This window comes from Erithacus rubecula, assembly GCF_903797595.1.
Source record: "Erithacus rubecula genome assembly, chromosome: 3".
In the NCBI taxonomy this organism is placed as follows: Eukaryota; Metazoa; Chordata; class Aves; order Passeriformes; family Muscicapidae; genus Erithacus; species Erithacus rubecula.
The window spans coordinates 21,039,989-21,063,520 of NC_136689.1; the positions used below are offsets into that span (position 1 = coordinate 21,039,989).

General features: G+C 40.3%; 1 protein-coding gene across 1 annotated transcript in view; it reads left to right on the forward strand.

The window, feature by feature from the left end:
* The first annotated feature begins 2,070 nt into the window (after nt 1–2,070).
* Nucleotides 2,071–23,532, forward strand: part of ZNF804B (zinc finger protein 804B) — a 219,843-nt gene continuing 198,381 nt past the window's right edge. Inside the window, exon 1 of the mRNA XM_079302814.1 lies at nt 2,071–2,809. Within this exon, the coding sequence (XP_079158940.1) occupies nt 2,498–2,809 (312 nt within the window). The 5' untranslated portion in view covers nt 2,071–2,497. The remainder of the gene's footprint in view (nt 2,810–23,532) is intronic.

Sequence of the window (23,532 nt, forward strand, 5' to 3'; positions counted from 1 at the left end):
CTACTCTGGGGAAAATAATTTCTGTTTCATACAGTACTAGTAAATGAACTGGGGAAGATTCTGTAAGTTTAAGGAGGAAAGTACTGTCTCTTAAATCCACAGCAAAGCACTTCACCATTTTAGCTTGTGTTGAACCTTCTCTGCAGGTGGCATGGCCAATCTGACCACACTGCAGCACAGCATCATGCATCCCCAGCCTATGCACAAAGCCTGGTCCTTTGCACCCTCTCCCTCACCTTGAAACAGAGCATCAGCAGCCTCATGGAGCAAAGGAATTTTCATGCCTCCACAACAGAATAGGAACAGAGACCTCTATGCAAGTTGTTGAGATGAGATGCAAATTCTCATTCTGTTTCTATTCTGAGAAACACCAGCTGCATCATAGAGAAGCAAAGTTTTTGGAAGTTCATTTCCTTGCCAAAGAGAAAAGGTGTTTGTCTTTACTTCCAGATACATATTCAATGTGGAGTCAGAAAGTTAAGATGCAGACCAAAATTCAAAGGGAAGACAATACTTTTATCTTTAACTGGCTTGCAGAGGAATTATTTCAGGAAGAACATGCAGTTAACAAAATATATATGCCAACAAATAAATTTCAAGTCATTCATGTAGATGTGACTTCTGTGACTTGTGGGAGGAAATCATAAAAGCTCCTTTGCATTACCAAATTAACAGTGAACTATTTTTTTCAGTAGGGCATCACAATTTCTCAAACTCCATTTTACAGTGTGATTTCTTCCTTCAGAAAAGTGCTCCAGAGGTCTTTTGCAGGCATTGTATTGCTACCAGGCTTCAAAGCCTGATCTGTACTGATTCATAGGACTGTTTAATCTATGATCCACAACACCCTTTGGTAAGGAGCCCCACAGCTCAACCACACATAATGCAAAGAGCCAAGTCCTTTCATTTATTTCATACCTCAGTTTTACCAGCTTAATTTGACCCCCCACCTAAAAGTATTTTACATTGTAAAACACTATATTATGGTTAACATATGGATGTTCTTAATACATTATTTACACCTCTGGTTATTCCAGATTCAGAATTATTATGGTTTCTTTATAATATGTATTTATTAATAAAACACATAATAATATATTTGATTATTTGTATATAGGTACATATACACACATAGTAAAACAATATGGTATGTGAAACACTGTACAATGCTGAATACTAGGACTGTAAAACACTATTTTACATATGCAATCAAACAATAACATTTGATGTGTCATTATCTCTTTATCAGTTTGGTGGATTGTGTGAGATTTTCCTTTTATTTACATTAGATTAATAGAAAAAAAGCTCTTGAGAATCTAAAATTAGAATAATCGCGGCTTATCAGTTTCATTCATTAAATAACTGAAAGCATATGCTTTTAGGAGATTTAGTGAATAAACTGAAACAATTCTTATCTACAGTTTAAACCAAACTTCTTCGAAGAAATGAATGATCTGCAGGTCACTACTAAGGTTGTGTGATTTATTGATTTATTTTATCGACTTAGCAAGCAGCAGAGCAGAGACAATACTTGTGACCTGATGAGAAGAAACTGAGTCTGCACAAGCGGGTCCGAGGTACCTCTGTCTTGCAGAAGGGGAGAGGAACAACCTGTTCCAGCTATTTAGTGGTGGAAGATTTTCATACCTGCGATTGTGTGTAAATCATTCAGGTGGCAAATGACGCCACGGACCTAAATTCACGCGCTTTCGGGGGGACGATGGAGACAAGCCCAGGCACAATGCGGGGGTGTGCGGGGCCAGCCCTTGCTTCCAGCCGTGCTTCCCGGCACCGCGCCTGGGTGCCGAGCGTCCGTGGCGTTCATGTCCCCTGCCCGGGACAGCGGAGGGAAGGGGGCTGAGGGGATGCCGGCGACAGGTGGCAGCGCGGCCAGAGGCAGGCGCGGAAGGGACGTTACCTGCCGGCATCCAGGACGGGAAAGTTGGGCGAAGAGAAGGAGGGCGGTCAGCGCATCCCGCTGCCTTCCCCCCACTCCCGGCCGCTCCGCCCGGGGTTGCCGGCATCGCTGCCCTCTCCGCGGCGGCGAGGGGCAATGTCCTCCCTCCCTCGCTCCCTGCGTACCTCCCGCCGCCCCCGCTCCGGCCCTACCCCTCCTACCCCTCCTCCGCCCCCTCGCACCGCCTCCCCCCCCCCTCGGCGGAGGTGAGGGAGGCGCAGCGCCGACTGCGGCGGCCGTACGGAGGAGCGGGGTGCGGGGACCGTGCCCGCGGCATCCACCGCCCAGCCCGGCACAGCTGGGCACAGCCATGGGGAGCAGCCGCCGCTCCAGCCGCCGCGGAGAAACTCCCCTCCGGATGTCGGCTGCGGGTGGCCTGCTCTGAGCAGCAGCAGCAGGAGGAGGAGGAGGAGGAGGAGGAGGAGGAGGAGGAAGGGCCGTAGCAGCGGCGGACTGTGCAAGTTGCGCTCTGCCCTTCTTCTCGGCGGCCCGTCTGCCACCCGCGGAGCAGCATGCGGACTGGCCTCCGCGCTCCCTCAGATGTGCTCTGGCTGCCGCCGCCTTCAGTGCATCCTGCTGCTGGCAGCGCTCACCCGGGCGCTGGATGAGACGGGAGCAGGGAGATCGCTGCTGCGGTTCCGCCCGCTCCTTCATGCGGGCTTCTGCTCCGGCGGAGCGAGCACCGCGGCCGCGGAGGAGCCGGGCTGCCCTGCCGCCCCGCGCCCGCCCGCCCGGGGGGCCCGCATGGCGTGCTACCTGGTCATCAGCTCCCGGCACCTCAGCAACGGGCACTACCGCGGCATCAAAGGCGTCTTCAGGGGACCGCTCTGCAAGAAGGGCGCTCGCTCGCCGGTAACTGCCTCCTCCTCGCCCCCTCCCTCACTTGCCCCCCGCACGGTAGGAGCGGCGGGCGATGCCCGCGCTGGGGCGGCCGGCGCGGCTGCGGGGGGCGCGGGGCGTGGGCACGGCTCGGTCCCGCTCTGCGGGGCCCCGCTGCGGGCGCTGCCTCTCCGGGAGCCTCCGAAAAGTTTCTCGGTCGGCGGCTGCCGGCGCGGGGCCGCGGGGACGGGGCTGGGGGCGGTGCTGGCGCTCGGCGGTGGGACGGGGGGCTGCGGCTTAGCCGGGGTTATCCCCGGACAGCGTGGCGAGCTCCTGCCCAGGGAGAGGTTAATTTCTGACGCTTTGGTGAGAACTTGGAGGCTGGTACAGAGGAAGGCGCCGTGTCGGCTCCAGGTGTCGCGGTTTAGTACCCTGTCCAAGGTTTTGCGCGGCGGAGGAGGGAAGCGATCGTTCTTGTGGTTTCGTCTGCCAAAAGAGGCACTTGCGAGTTTGTCTGCCGCGCGTTGGGAACTACCTGTCGAGACCGACTCCTAGATAGAACACCCGCGAAGTTTGAGGCAGTCCTGCGGGGACTGCAGACCCGTCGGGCTGCCCTAGACGGTGTCTAGGGTGGCTAAGGGCGTTTCGTAGGAGCGGCCGGGGGTCCTGCGCTGCGGGGGCAGCGGGGGCCGGGTAGCGCAGGTGCCCCGGCCGGGACCATGCCCCGCTGCCTCTCCTCCGCCTCTCCGCGGTGCCTGTGCGATCCTCACCGCCTCCGCAGGCGCGACAGAACTTTCCCTGTCCCTGTGCCGGGTGTCATCTGTGTGTGACATGGATTTCCTGGGCTTCGGCAAGGCCAGGTTGTGCCCCGTAACACACCTGCACTATGAATACCCTTCAGGAACTAAAGCCTGCTTTCCCTTTCTTGACTTTCCATGACCAAAACTGACAAATACTTCACTGTGCCTCCAAAATCCCTTCTGTGCTGTGCACCAGCGCTCTGATAGAGCATCTGCAGGTTCTTCCCTTGTACTGCCGTGCCTGCCGTGTGCAGTATAACACAACAACTGTGCCGCAGGTATCATTGATCAGTCATTGGCTCAGCTACTTTGTGTTCTTTGACCCGTGAAGCTGATCCACTTTCCACTTTCATGTGTGGAACCCCCTGAAATGCAGGCAACATTTATTGAGATCTGTGTTCAAAACTAGGTCAAAAGGAAAAGATCTCAAAGATCTAAAATGAGAACAACCTTGGCTGTAAATACTTCTGATTTAGTAGACCTTTAACAACTGATGCTCAAGTTGAGTAGTATTGGAAGCATGGGAAGATGTTACCCTCCAAATGTTATGTTCCAAATACTTCACTTTCCAATTTCTTTCCCCTTTTAACTGCCTAATGAGTATGCACACCACTCCTCTCCATCTAAATACTTCATGAAATAAATTTGTCTGACCCGACTAACAAATCATCACTTCAAACACAATTCCATTAACAAATAGTAATTTTAAACATAATTCTGCTACTGGGAGGGAGTAATTTTTTGCTTGCATATAAGTAACAGAGAAGAAGACCAATGAAAATTGATATTCCTAGTTCTTTAAAGATGAATGTTTTTAAAGGATTTTGTTTAAAATTGAAGCATCTTAGTCTTAAGCCAGCCATCTAGACTTTAGAGGAAAAGGAAAAAAGCTACCAAGTTTAAAATTAATCTCAAGTCTCTTTCACTATATAGAAATTCTCTTTTATGTGAGCTTTCCAGAGTTTGGAAAAAGTAGCAAGGGCACTTTGTGTTGCTTTTTCACCAAGACGGAACATCTTGTTTCCTATATTTGTATTGCCAGGAGCTGGTATGTTTAATATGTTTTGGGGCCATTTCTACAGAAAGGACTGAATTTTAGCAATCCTTAGCTTTCATTCTGAATTCTTGAGGGAAAACTTTTATTTCTCTCTATATTTTTCTTTTTTCAAAAAAAAGCTTTCTTTTCTTTTGCCTTCTTTCAGTGGCAACTCTTTGAAGCTAGTCAGGTTTTTGAGGTCATAGGCTAAGCCCTTTGGAAAAGGAGTGTTGGACAGCTCATGAGAGTAAAGTTTCATGACAGTTTGATTAATGCTGGGTAATTGTAGCTCTGTAACTTTTTCATGTATTTGGTATTTTGAATTTCTATTTTGAATTTTGAATTTGGTTTATAGATGCTATTTTCATATTTTGATATGGAAGTTCAGATTTTAAGAGGTAAATACAGGATGCTCACTTGGCACAGAGGGTAATAGTTTGCTATCAAATAATGAAAGCAGTGAGTAATTTGCATGTGCCTATAAATTTATAACTTTCCTTCATGTTTATCCGTGTGCATAAAGTTGGGAACAGTAAACAGCAAGCAACACCACCTGGATACATTTTATATTATGGATGTGGGAGTAATACACACTGAGATTTAGTATTGACTGAGATGCCCCACACAATGCAAACAAACTCTCCAACTATTGAGTTAAACTTGGGACCTCTTCTTATACTTAAGGTAATCTTAAGCAAGTGGCATTTATTTGTAATCCCTGTGCTGTGCTTTAATTTAATCCCTCCTGACTATAACTTTGAAAGATACAAGTTATGTGTTGGAGTAATTTTTAAAATGTTGAATTGGAAGCAGCCTTGAAGATTTGATTTCATCATTTTTACCATTAAACAATCTTCTGTTTGTACACTATGAGTGATCTTATGCATGAGTCTACATAGCCTTTAATGGATAATATGTACCTTTCTATATTTAAAGTGTTCAGTATTAACAGACCATGAAATGTCAGTAGACTTAAGGCTATGCTTTAAGAATAAGAACAGTGGTGAATATTTTAAATACCTTTATCAAATTTCATGGTTTTATGAATAAGGATTTTTTCAGTCTGCGTGTTTATGTAGTATTTATTTAGCATACTTTGCTATTATTGTGGCTGAAACAATTCTGGTCCTTCTTCCTAGTATGCAGAGAGACCTTTAGCTGTAGCAGTTCTAATGAGAACAAGATATGTAGAACTACAAAGATAACACACTTTGGGTGTCTAATGAATTTGTCATGATGTTGTCATAAAATTCTTTAAAAGTTTACCTTTCCTTTGGCCACTTTTCCATATTGGAGAAGGGACTAGCTATGAATATCATTAAGTTAGTGGTAAGGACTTCAGAAAGAGTGGAATTAGCAGCAGTAACCAGTGTATCCTTTATCAGTGGAGTCTGATGGAGTTACATGGGGAAGGAAATGCTGAGTTTGAACATGATGCCAGCATTACTAAGGATAATGGACAGTAAGCCAATGAAGGAAGCTGCTTATTTTAGAGACCTGATTCTCTGCTTTAAGCTTTTATATTTTATCTGAAAAATTATGTTCAGGAACATATTATGAGCAAATTTTCTGTCTGAAAATTGCTATTTAAGGAAAAGCATTATGATACCGAGATATTACTTACACTTCAGAGTGATGATATTGTCTACAGGAATTTTGAGTCTGAATAGATTACATTGATCAGTGTACTGGTTTTAAGTTGTGATAGATAATGCTGTCATACTCACCTGTAGCTCAGCCTGCTCAGAGGTTTATTGCCATGCTTCACAAGTCTGGGAAAGCTGACACTGAGACGGACTTGCCTGCAAAACTTTTAAAGGAACTTCCAGCAGAAAATGGTACTGGGAATTCAGCAGATGGCCCCCTTGCTTCTGAATCATTTCTAAGCCAAGGATGTTATTAAGGTGCACTGTTCTTCCTGTGGCTTTTTAAGATGAGATATAAACAAAGTCTCGTTTACTACTCAGTATTTAAAGATCCCTTTGTATTTTGAAGGAAATAGAAGGCTTAGAAGACCCAGTGCCTTAGCCAATTTCTGACTTGGCTAATTATTTTCCTTCCGTTGTTCCCTGCAGCTTCAGCTGAGTACAGTATTTTTCATGTACTACTCTAAGCTGTTCTCAAATAAAGCTGTCAAGCAGCTGCTCCATTGCACTTGGTGCTTGCCTGAATTCTTTGGGTTGTTGGGGGTGGGAAAGGCTTTTCTGTTACACAGAGTTACCTTTTAAAAAGCACAGTTCTCACCCCATGGGACATGTCCAGAGGCTCCAGTAATTCTAATTAAGTACATTGCAGGTACTTGAAAATAATGATGGTTTAGTTGATACTGAGCCACGTACAAGCTGTTTTAGCACTAAAGCAAATATAATCAGGACTGAGTAGTACCTTAGCACTCTCTACAGCAGATAACAACTCCAGACACTTGGAAACTTTGAAAACTTAAGTGAACCTGAGGACTGAATGACTGTAAACACGAGAGCCACAGCACGGGCAGCTGTCTGTTTGCCTGAGATCAAGGCTAGAAACACTGGCATAACCAAATCTGCCACAAAGTGACAGTGTTGTGTTTGCCACCAGCCAGTGGCAAACACGTGCCTAGCACAGTTGTCAGAAAGCAATTTAAAGGCTAGGCATGGTGGATGTGTACCATGTGAACTATGGTTTAGGTGACAGCAGGTTAAAGGAGGAGCCACCCTATACCTGGGTGATTACTGGAAGATCAAATAAACTTGGAGTTTCTGATTGTAAGCAAGTCATCCTTTAGCACTGTCACTGCACTCTCAACAGCACTGAAAGCAGAGAGGAAGGGTATGCTGGAGCATTACAAGGAAAATGCATAGGAAGTAAAATTTAAGTTAAGAAATAGAGTCTAGAGGGGCAGATAATAAACCAGTGACTCAAATAGTCTTTCTACAATAGGAAAAGGGGGGTGGGAAACCCCAACTGCACTAACAAAATTCTGTGGAAAGAAAAAAACGGAAAAATTGTACAGAAGATAGAAAACTGTACTTTCACTATTCTGTGCCAAAAGTCTCTGGCAGCTGCCTCCAGCAGAAGTGGCTGCCTGCCAGGGGGGATTCTGTGCACTCTTCTGAAAGCTTGGAGCTGGCTTACAGAGGTATCTGCCTCACACAAACCAAGGGCATGCACTCCTGCTTAACTGTTTCTGATCTCATTGATTCCTGGCACTTTGTGTCTCAGAGTGGGCTGAGTATGTTTCCTACCAACCCTTCTGCCTCCACTGTGCTGGAGAATATGAACATTCCTGCAGCCCACACTCCACCTTACAGTGACCTTATTTCCTGATTTCATGGTTCTTATTATGGTGTTTTTTGTGCAATTCTACAACATGTGAGAGACAGAAAGAATTTTCAGAAAATGGGAATATGCTTTTTGCCACATGTAGCCTTGCTGCTCATGCCTTGTATTAAACCTGGTTTTGTGGAATGTATCATTTCTGAGCATATTTTGATTCTAATTCAGTGAGTGGGTAGCACTTTGTATATAGCATTGCAATTAAATTTAATCATCTTCAAACAATTTCTGCTGGGGCCATTTCCTTCACCACAATTAGCAGTAATGTTAAACAGGTGCTTTATGTCTGACAGCACCTTTCCAGCAGTCTAATATTTTTATTGGTCCCTCAATTGAGTTCGTAAACTCAGATCAATTTCTCTGTTATTTTGCATTTGGCAATTTTGTTTGTCCATTAGTTCCAGAATTATTGCCATTACATCTATTTGCATTCTCTCTTTCAGTTCATATGCATTTTACTCACCCAGAGCAATTAGTGGGTTTTCTTTTTTTTTTTTTTTTTTTTTTTTTTTTAATTCTGCACAGTGTACAAATTTGGAGATGAATTTAGGGACCCAGTGTTTGTGAAACAGGTGCTCCCTTGGATGGTGGCTTGAGCTGTTACCCAGGCTCTAAGCATTAAAGGCTGTTCCTCTGCCTGTTCAGCCCTGTTTTCTGGACTCTTGCCCACATGTGCTGTCCATGGTAAGCACTTGCCTGGCTTTGCTGGGGAGGATGCTCCAGTTCCTTCCTCAATCTAAATGAATGTTTTGTTTTGGCCACTTTACAACTAAAGAAACTGAGTAACTTCATTTATGCAAATGCCTGCATGTGAGATTAGATTCCTTGAAAAGAAAATGGTGGTCCGAAAAATCTCATCATCTGAATCTACTTCTTCCCTACCAAAGCTTTGCAAAGGTCCCCTGCAAAAGGTACCTAAATGGGAAGGAAAAGAAAGCTTTTAAAGGCTGGCCAGAATGTAGGGATTTTTCCCTACTTGAGCTTTTCTAGTGGACTGTGTAGCCTTTGGCTGCAAGGCTTGGAGGTTTTTAGTTTGGGAGGGGTTTTTTTGTTTGTTTATTTTTTGTTTAGTTTTGGGTGTGTTTTTCTTTTTTGTTTTGTTTTGGTTTTAGTTTAGGGTTTTTTGTGGGGGAGTTGTGGTTTTATTTGCTTTGGTTTTTGTTGTTTTGTTTTTGGTGTTTTGTTTGTTTTTGGGGTGTGGGTGTTTTGGTTTTTTTTTCATTTAACATGAAGAACCTTTGATGTCTTTTTATTATGTCACAACTGATCACTTTAGAAGACTCAATCATTACTTGCAAACATAATTTTACTCACTTGTCCTGAGGAAAATATTGAATTCTCCATGGAAAAAAAAAGTTATTCAAAATATTTTTATCTACATGCTGAAATACTTTTCTTTTTAAATGCCACTGTGGTACACTGTGATAGCTTTAGTTAGACTGCATTTTGCGTCTATCCATGAAAAACTGTATCACATTTGTTACAAAATAGAACTTAAGCTGTAGACCCTCTTTAGAGTTAGGATCTTACTAAGTTTTGTACAGCTACCATGGTAAAAAAGTGATTAGGAATAATTTACATAGAAGGTCAAATTAAAATTATTACAACATCAAGTTAATGTTAAGGAGAATTTCAGGTGCATGCATGCAGTTGGAGGAACCAGAATTCCCAACATAACATGCAGTACCATTAAAATCCAGTTTGACCCTTACAAGAATTGAGCAGTCTTCACTGGACAATAAGTCATTTTGCAAACATATGTGCATGCAGCAGTCTATATATGTAAACATTTTGGAATAGCAATAAGAAGATCCTTTAAAACAACTTTTTAGCATTCACACTGGCAGTTGTAAGCATGGTTTTCTGAAAATTCAACCTGCTCTTAGCCTTTGAACCTTCCAAACTCTGAATTAACAGTGTTAAAATGATTTGATTTATGTTGATAATCTGCATAGGTGACATGGCTACTGCAATATTAGAGCCAGATATACAGAGTTCAGTCTTGCATTTCTGTATTTTGTATGGGCACATATCACTGCTTGTCTTGTACAATCAACTGCAGTGCTCAAGTGTCAAGGGTAGTCATGGGGTAGTTACACATACCTGAAAATGCACTTCACTGTGCACAACATATTGTTTTGTGCCTAGTTATAAGCACTTTAACAACAGCATTATTATTTTTTTTTTTTTAATACTAGACTAAATTTATGTGCATACTAGATAACATGTAAACATCATCAAAATTTTGTCCTAGTTCCATAGTTATGCATAATGATAATTGGCAAGCTGGTTCAAGTAAAGAAATAGAACTATTGCTGGGAGAATGCATGCTGCTCTGAAACAATTCATACATTAATCAACTCCAGTTGATATCAATTTTTCAATTGATGCTTTCCATGGAACACATTCTAAAACAGATTTAGTGCTTTTGTGTCAACAGAAATATTCTATCAATATTCTGCTCAGACTGAACTGGAGAGCTGTATTTAGTGTCTTTGAGAACATTCTCAGTTGTAATCAGTTATAAATCTGCAGTCCTCATTTCAAACTGAGACTGCAACATGTGAGGAATGCTTGTGAAACTAGATTAGAAAGTGTAAGAAGAGAGTTCCCTAAAATACATTGTTTGATAGCAAAATATTTGCTAGAATATATTTTGGGGTTAAAATGATAAATGAAATCTGTATGAATATTATGACCAGAAGGTCTGCTAGAAATACAAATTCTTATTAAGGTGTTCTGAGTATTTTTTCCAATAAAACTTTTCATATCCGGATATTTATAGCTCTAATTTTATTAGTTTTTGTGTGTTCAAGAAGTGACCAGTATAAATTATTCATCTGAACAAATCTTCATTTTTCTGTGCTAATCATCACATTTACAGTTTAAGTAACTTCTGTGAGGTGTGTAAACTCTGACCATGGATTTTATTGGGACATCTAAGAAGAAGCAGAATGTGTATATTTATGCCACCCTTTGTTAGACACTAAAAAAACGAGTTATGGTCTTGATGTATTGAGGCTGCTCTTGAGCCCTTGTCTTTAAATGTAAGGAGCTCCTGGTGGTGCATGACAGTCGACAGAAAAAGACTTTGCAGGATCCTCACATCGGTTCCTTGGTGAGTATCCTGGTCCAAATGCTGGCAGAGGCAAGGGGTTGGTGGACTGGATGATAACAAAGATTTCTCAGCATGGGAAAGGCAGCACTTATTTCCAGATGCTGCATTGATGGCTCCTCTGTGCTGGGAGGCATTACAGTGTAGGGACACAATATCCAGGATTCCCACAGCCCAGGTGGCCACAGATCTGTGCCAAAGAGGAGCTGAGAGCCACAGGAAGTGGCTGCCTGGTGTGATGGGCACAGATCAGAAACTCACACATCTACTGAGGGCGAGTTCAGGAAATGAAACTGAAAAAAAAATCGTGCAGGTCCCAGTAGGAAACAGACTCACAAGGTGATGTGCATGCAAGTAGTTTGTGTGTATCAAATAGTAAATAAATATCCCATCACTGAATGCATATGCAGCTTCTCTGAGCCGTCTGAATGCTCAACTTCTGTCCTTACAAAGCTGCACTACTGCTCTCCCTAGCAGAAATCCAAGGCTGCTTTGTTGTATACATCTACAGCATGGACATTTTTTCCCTCCTTTAAAAATGTTTCAATATACACTTACTTCACTTTAAAGAGAGGATGGCAAAACCCATATGAGAAAATAGTTTAGTCAGACAAATGAAGGAAAATCAGGTTGGTACTACACACAAAGGTTTAATTTTCATTTGAATGATAAATATATCCTTGGCTATTAAATATGGAAAAGAGGCAATATACTGAACAATGTTGGAGACACTGCTTATTCACAAATAAGCATCACTTTTTAAATGTTCTTATTCTGGGAGTGTGTGATAACTTCTTGTGATGACTAATAATGGAAAAACCACAGATTTGTGCTCTTTGATGCAGATGTATTCATATCCTAGAAACCAAAAAGTACATTGAAATAAGTATTGAATATGTAAACTTGCTGATTTTATACTTTGTTTATCTTTTGCTGAAGACCTATATATAACCAGTGTATTCTATAACATGTGAACAGGAGATTCTTATTGTGTATATATACTGCACAATAGATATGTTTTATTGCTCAGCATTATAATCATCTTTTATAAGTCAAAAAATACACATCCAATACTGTGGTTATTTATCTCAAAAGTAAACCCTTCCAAAAAATAAACAAAAAATGGCCTTCAAATTTATTCCCTAGAGGACATCTCTTATTTGAAAATGATAACACTTGGTGGAGAAAGATATGCCTTTCATTTTGGCTGGGTTAATAAATCTGTGGACTGGGATTTTTATTATATAAAGAAGATATGGTGACTTGAAAGAGAAGGTTGTATCCATATACCATGTTATTACTTTTAATGGGAAAGGGATAATAGAGAAAATAAATTCATTGTTTGGGGTTTTTTTTGGTTTTTTTTTTTTTTTGACAGCTATCTCCTGTTTATATTATTTCTCCACCTTAAAGAATCACTGATGTTGTACATGTTTGAATTTGATATCTCTGGGTTGTGGAATCAGCCTTTAAATATTTATGTTGATTTGCATACATGACAGCTTTCATCAGTAAAGATAATTATGAACAGCAAAGTGGAAGAAGTTAGAAAATTCCTTTCCTTAAAAGGGATTTAAACAAGTTAACAGAATGACTTAACAGAGCTTGCATAATCTTCACAGTCAATAAAAACCAAAGGCAGAGAGAAGTGCTTAAAATCTTCACCAAAAATGTTTTGTTTCCACTGTGTATTCTCAAAGACTTGCTCTTTAAGCTATGGCAAATGAGGTTTACTGAATACGTACACTTAGAAATATTCCAGTAGAAAAACAAATTTCAAGGCTTTTTTTTTTTTTTTTTAAATCTGGATTTCATCTGTAAACTTCACTAATAAGGACATTCAACACCTTTTTCCTCTACTGAAATACAGTTCCTTATCCCAAGCATTTCCTGAAATATTTTTCCTGATGTTCTGAGTAACACTGTCTGAAGAACAAAATCATGATTAAAAAAGTGCTTGAAATATGTAAATTTTAAAGCTGTTAAAAAAAAACCTGCTGTGATTTATTATTGCACCAGACAATACAATAACCTTCAATAATAACATTAAAAAAAAAAAAATCCTCGACTCAGCAACACCCCAAGACTCCCCAAACCATGTCCCCAAACATAGCAAAATCACCAGCATGTGAGATCACCACGAGTTGATGAATCACTGACAGCCTTTCTTCCTATGTCTGCTCAGGTAAAGTTCAGATCTTGACCTTCTGCTCACCTGGGAGCCATTATAGAAACCCTAATGAGCTTCCTGATGGCCTTTTAAGAGTAATAACTGATTAAGTAATTGTAGCACCTTATGCTGAAGTGTTTTACATACTTAAAGGCTTCTGAGCCTCCTCCTACAGAAAAAAAGGCATGTCTGCTCAAGTTATATGATACAAAAGAAAATGTTCCTTTTCATTATTGTTAGGGTACTTCTCTATGTTTATTCTTCTAACCTCTGGCTAATAAGGATGGTGACTGCAGGCATTCGGTGTTAGCCTTAAAAAGATTGATGCTTCTGATTACAGCATACTATAGGATAAATTGTAGGGTTCAAATCTCTCACAGAGTTAAGAGAATATGTGGTATCTGAAGAAACATAAAGGTATCAATTTTCTACTTGATGGTACTAATATATTTTGATAAGATCTGCATATTAAGAATGAGCTCTCAAATACAGTGATTTAGTACTGCAATTGTACACTACTTCACAGTGAGAACAAACAACAAAAAAGTGAATCCTTGCCTCTGCTCTGAAGGACAGTGAACAAAGGCTTGTAGGCATTACACCTGCATGGAGAGGACTTGGTTTTCAGAAGTGACTGGCAAGAGGAATGGAAGGGGGTAGTGAATGTGAACAGGGAGGTTAATTGCAAAGTAAATGAGTTTGCTACAGAAAGCACTGAGGCTCAGAACCTCAATGACAGTGTTAGTGTATTAGTAAACAACACCAGGGACTGTGCCAGGCATTGGAGCTTAATCAGCTAAACAATGGAATTGTGAGTGCTGTTTCCAGTATGTTTGTGCTGTTGAACAAGTACCACTACCCCAAACATTTCCTGGAGAGAGTTTGGGAACTAGGATAGGGCAGAAACATTAACATCAATGCAGTTTCAATTCCAAGAGAGTTTAACAGCATTGATAAACTGCTCAGTGACAGGTAAGAGCCTCCTTTTTTTAACTGGCTTTGAAATCCTGCCTGTCAATGGAACTGCAAACCACCTGCAGGGCAAACTGCTCAGACATTGTTGTTCCCAAAACTGTAACTGCATTGACAGAATAGTGGGTGTCATAGGTCAAAACTGTGTTGGGAAGCACTATGAAAAAATAGAATTGATGGTGCCACTAGTGCTTGAGCCTATGTCCAGGCTCTGTTCAGTTACTAGAATAAGGGCAGCCTGGGCTCCAGCTCCATCAAGCTCTACAGAAAGTAGTGCAGTATCTTGGGCTGTTGGGACTTCTGAAGATTGAAGGGTAGTGGCTGGATCTCCTGACAGCAGTCTCTTGGTTGGATCAGAGGAAGCGGCTGTCTTTCCTCACAAATCCCATTACAAATGTCTTGTGCTCCTGACAGGATAATTCCAAATAAAAATTATATGCGTATGCTGATGGGGGAAAAAGTTCAGCTTCACCATTCAGACAGCAAACTTCAAGGATAAAGAGCAGATGAGAGAGTATTGGTGAATCATAATGAGCTTCTTGGAGTACTTTCTATAGTTTCTTCAAGCATTCTTAAAATTCACAGGAAGCAGACATGCACAGTGACTGTTCAGGGCAGAATTTTAGTTTGTGTAAATCAATCTGTTAAACTGATTGCATTTTCTAAGGCTATTTTATGCCAGCAGGATTTGGTCCTCAGATTTTATTTAGATTTTGTTTAGTAAGTAATGTGGCTAAAGTTAGTGAATACTAGTTGCTACTTGCTGCCACAATCCTTATCCTCACAGCAGGTAGGTGTTCATTAAGAAGGACAATTATGTGTTATTCACTGTGGGATAGTGTTATACTAGATATTTTAGAGGCTCATCATAGCAACATTGAGGCTACTTTTAGGATCCAGATTTCAGGTTGAAATAAATCAGATCTTAATAAAAGACCATATATACCACTTTGTATCTTTCCAGAAGAGAAAAAGCTCCACAGTGGCACCCATGGTACATACAAGGCAGTGCTCTCTGCCCAAAAGTTCAGGAGGAAACCAGCATAAGAATAATGAGGATGGAGTGGTGAAGGGCTGGGTTGTTCATCCTGACATAGAGTTGGAGTTCATCACGGTTCAGCAGCCAGCAGGGATGTGAAGAACTGCCTTGGGAAGGTCAAAGGGAAAGGAAAGAAAAGGGGAAGCAAAATATGGAAAAATATTTTTTTCCCCATTGATTTAGTTTTCATAATGCTAGCAAGCTAGAGAAAAGGTATTCATCCGTGGCCAGGGGTCTGCAACATGTTAGCAGATCTAAAATAATTGACACAAAGAAGTAAAAGCTTTGGAAAGCAGAATTTTGGCAATTTTGAATGAGGATATTTTTGCTCTCCCTGGCTAATGAATTAGTCCACAACTGCAGCTGGAAATCAAGTCAGCCCTTTCACTGTGATATTTGGCCTTCTGGCACTCGTTTAATCCCACCTCCAAAGCAACTGAAACACAGATACAGATTACATAGAACTATTTATGTGTACTTTGTGTTTATGTACAGGTTACAGGCAGTGTGATGGAAGTAGGGTTTGTTTTAGTGTGCAGATGGCTGAACTGCCTCCCCTGCATGACTGTAATTCCAGTGTTTTATCAGTGTATGTAAACTATAAACTGGTGCTCTTTTATCACCATGAGTGTGTCTATCACAAGCTAAAAGTTGAAAAAAATGCAGATTTTGTCAGGGAAAAAAGAAGACTCCCCTCTTCAGGTATGGTGCTGGGAATGGTTTTGAGTAAAGGAGGGAATGAATCAGTATATTTTCTAGTTGCAGGACCACTTTTAGTGGTAGGTATGTCCCTAGGAAGCGTGGGCTTTAGGCAGGCATGTGCAATAATTTATGTCTGAGCCATTTGTTAATATTGGCAAAGTGTCACAGGTGCTCAACTGCTGGTGGCAGGCTGGGGACAAGGAGGCAGCAGCAGGTCACTTCATCCCTGCACCAAGAGCTGGCATTTTACACAGCAAGAGGTCAGAAAGACACATTATTTACCCATAACCAGTACAGAAATGAATCTGTGCTTCTCTGAGCTCTCTCAAAGAGTTTTACTGAGTTTGAATTTCATGATTTTCAGCAAAATCTCTTGAAAAAAATGTTTATAGAGAATCCTGGCTCCCATGCAATTACTCTGCCATATGCAGTGACACATCTGACTCATTCTATGAATGTTTTATGCTCCCAAGGGGATTTAGGAGTAAATACAACCACAAGTAAAAACTTAAAATATCAAATTAATTTTGTGTTATACACACGGAGTGATGGATAATGTCAGTTCAGGGCTTGATTCTGCATATGTTGAACTAGAGAAGATTTCTTGGTGTTATTTTGGTTTATGATTGGTGCATAAAGATCTAGATTTTTTTCTAGTTGTATAAGACCCCATGTTATTAAATAAATATAGGCATAACATAAAAAGCAATGGCAAATGAGGAATGCTTCAAGTTCCTCCATAAAGAATATAATACAAAATTTTAAGCAGCATATATTTTTATTTTCATGGAGAAAAAATACATTTGCAATCCTATAATTAGGAAACAGATATTCAGTTAGATTACTTTCGGGTCATTATATTATCTGTGTTAGAAAGTAGCAATTGGGGATTACTGAGTTTCTATCAGGTTTGGCTTAACAGCAAACAAGGTTAACATAAGTGGTTGTATAGCTGAGTTAATTTTAAATGATCTTTCAGGCTGAGATATTAAGGCTGAAATGCCTTTAAAGGAAGCTAAATGGGGCTTGTGTTTTGAATGTGATCTGATGTATAATTAGATTTCTCCTACAGAAAGGTTAGAAGCTGTAATTCAATGTTCAGAATCAACAGCAGAACTGTGTCTTTTTAAATTTAGAAATGTATAAAACTTAATAAAAGTTGATTTCAAAGGTTTGCATGTATGCAAATGTGAGGGTATTGGAAGGTTCTGGATTGAAAACATGGAAAATTTGGGATTACATAGGATATTGTAAGTGATGTGAGTTTTTACTCTGCATGGTTAGGCTATTAAAGAGTGTGTGTTTGGGCAGTTGGTGTCATTATACATTAAAAATAAATATGTAGGGAAAATTATTGGGGTGAAGGGCTGTGTGCAAGAGTTAGCACACCGAACAATATCCATTATAGCACATTTAAAACTGCTGTACCTTTGCTAATATTTCATCATTTTTCAAAACCAAACAAGCTTAACACATTGCAGAGGTTGGTAAATTAATTTATTGAGATTTTTTGTGACCAATGGCTGACTATTTCTCTCTATCCTTAATAAAGAAATTTTTGAAACTACTTTTATTTTTTTTCCTTTTTGTTCTCTCAAAAGAAGGAAGGCTCAAAATGATGGCAGTTTCAGCTAAAAATTGAGGCCAGCTTCTTTTGGCCAATTGTTGAAATAGGGTTGCTGTGTTCTCTCATGAAGAGAGAACAAAGTCTTTTTCACATGTACACTTCCCATGCTAAGTCAGTTTGAATTAAAGTTGCTGAATTTTCTATGGCAGAAAGAACTTTGAACCTAAATTAGATTTTTGCTTTCCTTACTGCAGCCTGAGGATAGGAGTAGGGCATGTAGTGTTTTCACAGAACACGAGAAATCTTATGGACATTTGGCCACTTTCTTTTCTCTCTGTATTTATGCAATAATATGGTAAAAATTCACAGAATCACAGAATGACTAGGTTGGAAGAGACCTTCAAGATTGAGTCCAACCTATGCCCTAACACCTCAACTAGACCATGGCACCAAGTGTCACATCCAGTCTTTTTTAAACACATCCAGGAATGGTGACTCCACCACCTCCCTGGGCAGACCATTCCAGTGCTTTATCAGTCTTTCCATGAAAAACTTTTTCCTAATGTCCAGCCTGTATTTCCCTTGGCACAGTTTGAGACTGTGTCCTCTCATTCTGTCATTTGCTGCCTGCAGTGAGAGACCAACGCCACCCAACTCCAAACACCTTTCAGGGAGTTGTAAAGAGTGGAAGAGCAGGCGTGGAAAAGGGAAAATCAGAAGAAAAGGAAGGTTCCAGTGAATGCTGTATGAAGGAATTGTTTCCCATGTCCATAAGTCCCCCAGTTGCTCCTGGGAAGCTTCACCACGCTTTGCTGTCGGCACTCACCGCAGGATGGCTCAGGGCAGAGTACACCCATGGAGAGTGGCTGAGAGAACAGGGAAAAGAGCAGAAGGTCAGGAAAGGAAGGCACAAGGAGGCAGAGATGGCCATGTCCCCTTCCTCCAAGAACATCTGTACAGACAGGATTGCACGATGCAGCAGCTGCAGTAATGGGGAAGCTCCTCCACCGATCTTGAAGGGAAGAAAGAGGAAAACAGAGGCTGTCCTTGGCTTCCTGTTCATGAACTGCTTGCAGAAAGTAAAGGGACACTCCCTGAAGTCAGGAGAGATTAATGTGCATGTGCATGTAGACACTTAACATGATCCAGTTTCTAAGCTACAATATCTAAATACTGCTGATATCTTTACAAGATTTAAAAATAGAAGGAAGTAAATTTTCTCTAAAGCTAGAGAAGATGTGATCTAATATTCTCCTGATAAAATGTGATGCCGTTACTGGAGAAGGAGGGAATATGTGGGGGAAAATTAATGTTTAAATTAAATATGTATATTACATTTCTATACATTCATTTTATGTTAATATTAAAAAGAATAAAAATTTATCACATTACTATTACGAAGACAATTTTTCCCTGGGTCCAGTGGTAGTATATCTGTACTTCACTTGAAACATCTTGGCTCTGAAAATTTTAATGAGATTTCTTCCTTTTCCAGTCAGAGAAACTTTCTCTGCACCTAAATGTCTAGCTGGTACTTGACTTTTAAAAAAAATATTAATACATCAACCTTAATGAAGGAGAAGATTCTGACAGAACTTCAGTGTTAGTCACCTGTATTAAGCTCAGGATAAACTAAAAATGGCAGTCCACTGATACAGTTATTTATTATTCAAAATAGTTATTGTGAACAGTCTGTCTTAAATCAACGGTTTTGAGTTTTCAAGGTGGGGTGCAGTTCCAGGCTGGGGCCTTTCAGCACAGGTCCCTCAGCCTGGGACTGTGCTTGAACTCAGAAACTGCAGTTGCAGGTGGGACTAATTTGTGCAGGTGCATTAAACAGGGACTGTCTTTGAGCAGCTTGCTGGGTGAGATCATAAGGAGGGGTAGCATGTGATTGTTCCTGACCATATAGGCATCATTTTATGTTATTAAAAAAAAAAATCTACTCCCTCTTAATCAGTGGGCAAAAGAGAAAGCAGCTAGATTATGTAGAGTTTGCATGAGAATAAGTGAACGGTTTTGTAAAATCTACCAGATTTTTTTTTTCTTTTTGTTGTTGTGATGTGCTATACTTTATTTCTTCTCCAAAACAGTAGAAAAAAAGAGTAAAATTTAATGGGCGTTACAACATGTAAATGGATTGTTCATGTAATGCTACATGGCACCTATCCTGGAAATGAAAGGACAGGGGTATATTTTCTAGCCTTCTATCCTTAATTCTGTCATTTATAATGATAGGAAAGGTAATGAAAACTACTTGTTGAAGACAGCTCACAAAAATGATAAGCGAGAGCAAATAGGTGACACATTGGAAAGAAGAATTCCTGGTAGTTAGAGATGACAGAGCAGGTCTTATGTGCACTATCTATTGTGGTTCTATGCCTGCCTCCTGGATAACTTTAGCAATTCAATTAACCGATATGAGCCTGTGTTTCATCATCTATAAAAGGTAGATTATACTTACCTACCTTGTAGCATCTTTGTAATTGATTTTTGTGAAGTGCTTTGGGATTCTCAGATGAAAGGCACTATACTAGTGTCAAGCATTATTATTATTGCTACTAGCAGTAGTAACAGTACTTGTCATTTATACTGCTCTTGTCTGTTCACGATGCTTTAAGTAATGCATTCCTGCAGTGCCTCTGTGAAGTAGGCACATGTGTGCTTTTAGAGATGAGGAAATTCAACAACCATCATCTAGCTTTCCTATTTTCAGTGTTCCTAAAATCTTGAAAAGAAAAAAGGTGAAAAAAGCCTAAAGTACAAACATCTGTTAGGGCACTTGTGGGAAGCTGTAGATTAGGTTTGGGATTTGGCCTGTTAGAAGGACACAAAACACACTGCTCACAATTTCTGGCAAGTTTCTTAACCATTGAAATCCATAAAAGCTTTCCTTCTCTTCCTGTGTTTCTGAATTCTAAAATGTAGCCACGTCTTTAGGGCAGGCTGGATGGAACTCTGAGCAACCTGATCTACTGAAAGGTGACCCTGTCCACAGCAGAGGCATTGGAACTAGATGACCTTTAATGTTCCTTCTGACCCAGGCTGTCCTGATTCTATGTCTTTGTGTGTTTATCCTGCTCCCACCAAGCCTGCCTTTCCAGGCACTTTCAAGCAATGATGCCTGGTTTGGCAAACATGGGGAGCTCAGCCAAAGGGTCAGTGCTGGCTAACAGGGAGCCCTGGGCATCTTCTTGGCAATGCTCTTAGACAATCTTGAAGGTCAAGTACATTTTTGGTATCTCCATCTTAAGACTGATTAGGAGAATTTGGACTGTCTTCTGGTCCAAAAGCTTAAAATCCACTAAATTCTCTTTTAGATACTTAATACTTTGTGTAGGGGTTGCGATATTTGTTTTGTTTTGTTCTAACTTCACTAAATCTGTCTTTTATATGAGATTTTAGATTTTTTTCCCCCTCAATGTACACATTTCTCTGGTCTCAGATAACTTGGAAAACTGGATAAAATACCACAGTAAAGAATACTTGCCCTTGGTTTCATTGCTGCCTTTGGTGTGGGCTCAACAGCTACAGATGTCAGTGCATCTGGACGTGCTGTCTTCAAAAGCAGCTAATTTCTGAGATGGCAAATGGTCTTTGATTCACAGCAGCAATGGGCTTTGAGGCTCAGGCATTCTTCCCATGTTCAGCAGGTGTCTAAATGTCACTTACTGGAATTGAGATGTATCTGTTGCTGCACACATAGGCAGAGATGATATGAATGCATGGTGTGGACTCGGGCAGCAAGCCACAGTTTTCATGTATTTCAGATATAGCTATAATCAAACATAAACTCTGTTCAGCTTATGTGGATATAGTATGATTATACTGACACACCATACAGGGTGCTGAGGTATTCTGCTCTGTACAGAGACTCTTTTAAGCAAAGAATTAGGATATGAGATCTGCTCTTCAAAAGCCTTTTCTTGAGGCTTCACAGGAGGAGAGCTGCAGTGTGATCACAGGCTATGGCTTATGGCTTTATCCCATGGTTTGCCTCTACGGACTGCACTGAACTGTCCCTACTATGGACATCCTCCAGTGAGTTTCTGATACAGAATGAGGTATAAATAGTTTTCAATGCAAATAGCTTTAAGGGATTTTTTTGGTTTTCTTGCAATCAAAAACTGAAATCAGATTTATCAGAGAGAACTTCCTGGCTGCTGTAATCCAGGAGACCAGTCACAGCCCAGGATCATGCATTTGGGATATATGTGGTTTGGGGAGTGGGGAAACCTTGGTTTTGAAAACAAAAGTGCAATAGTTATTTATATGCAGACAATCTCAATGAATCATTTATGTAGCTCATTTGTAAATAAGATCTAAAAGTGACTCAGCGGTTTCTGATGAAAAGCGGATACCCAGACACATCTCATTTTTTAAGTGTTACATTCCCAGGTCATCTCTAATTAGAGCTTTGGAAATCTGGAAGTAGATGTTTCTTCCTTGTGTCCTAAACATTAAAGATTATCAATAGCAGCAGACTGCTTAAGTCAGCTTGTATGGTAAGAATGTTTTTAATGGAAACAGTAATGGGTAAAAACAGACTGAGTTTGAAATTCAGTGCAGGCACATGCTTCAGGCTTGCCTGAGAGTTGAGCTGTTTAGAGACCTCTGTGCTACTCATGATGGTGAAAAACTGGAAAATGATGAATCACAGAGCTGGTTAAATGTGCAATACACAGGCTTGGGTTCTGTGTGTCTCTGACACAGCCTTTCTGCTTTCTGCAGGCTGGCAGGTGCAGGGTCCTGCTACCTCACACAGCAGAAGGAAGGGTACAAGAATTAATGAAGTATTATGCATAGAAATCATAATATAGCCAAAACCAGCAAGACTGCCTTGTGACCCATATGGGGTCTGCATCTTCCAGCTTCCTTTCTTCTGCTCACCAGTGGAGCAGCTCCATCCGCTTCCACTGCCACAGGATTTGACTTTGTGCTTCAGAAAAGGGCATTTCTGTAACAGGTGGTTATCATATATTCTCTGCCCCTCAGGATACTTTCTTACTGTAGTTTTTGAAAATAATATTCAGCCTTGAAAATATTACCTGAATCAATAGCTTTACTGGCACAAATAAAAGTTAAATTATTACTTAGAAGCACATAGTCAATGTATGAAATCATTAGTTTTGATATAATCCTAACTCCTACTTACAGCATTTTCCATAATTTCTTTTTAAGGACTAATTATCTCCTACTTTTAAATCAGGTATATGCAAATATGTTTTAAAACAAAGTCTGAAACATTTCTTTTTCATATAACTTATAATTAACCAATTTACAAAATTGCATGCATGTGTTACAACTTAAATTTCACTTTCAAACTTGTACAGTAAGTGATTTAAAAATCTCCCACGTGTATGGATGTGCAATGTCAAGGTGTGTCATTAAACTGCAGAAAATTGTATTTGATATTTTCTTGATGCCATGAAAGATGTTCTAAAACTTGTTTAATTATTTTAAACCTCCTTTCAGGTTTAAACTTTTGAGGACAATTGATGCATTAGATCCCATTTGATGAAGTTAGGTGAAATGGAGCTGCACCAGGAGATATTTCTGTGGCTATATTCTATGGTGGGTTTTATATTTTTATTTTTATTTTTTAATATGGTTTCTCCTCCATATTGCCTAAGGAAATTAAATTAAGGCACATATTTCTGAATGATTACTTTTTAAATGTATGCTATGAAAGGAACCTCATGCAGGCCATACTTTAATATATGAGTGTCAGTAATCTGGATGTTGAATTTTACATCTTTGTTTTAACTTGCATATGGTTTTAGGGCAGCTTTTTATTTGCTATATCATAAAAATAATTTGCATTTTGCTTGTGATACAATTCCTCAGTTCATCATTTTTCTATAGCCTAACCAGCAGTGTACCTGTCTTAATATTGATGATGTCTGAGTGATTCAGATGTGGTTGTGATGTTTTCTATCTTTTCTGTTTCCAGAGAGACTTGAAACAGGGACTCGCTCATCAATTTAAATCACAATTGCTGAATATACAGAATGTTTAATATTATGAATATGAAAAGTTC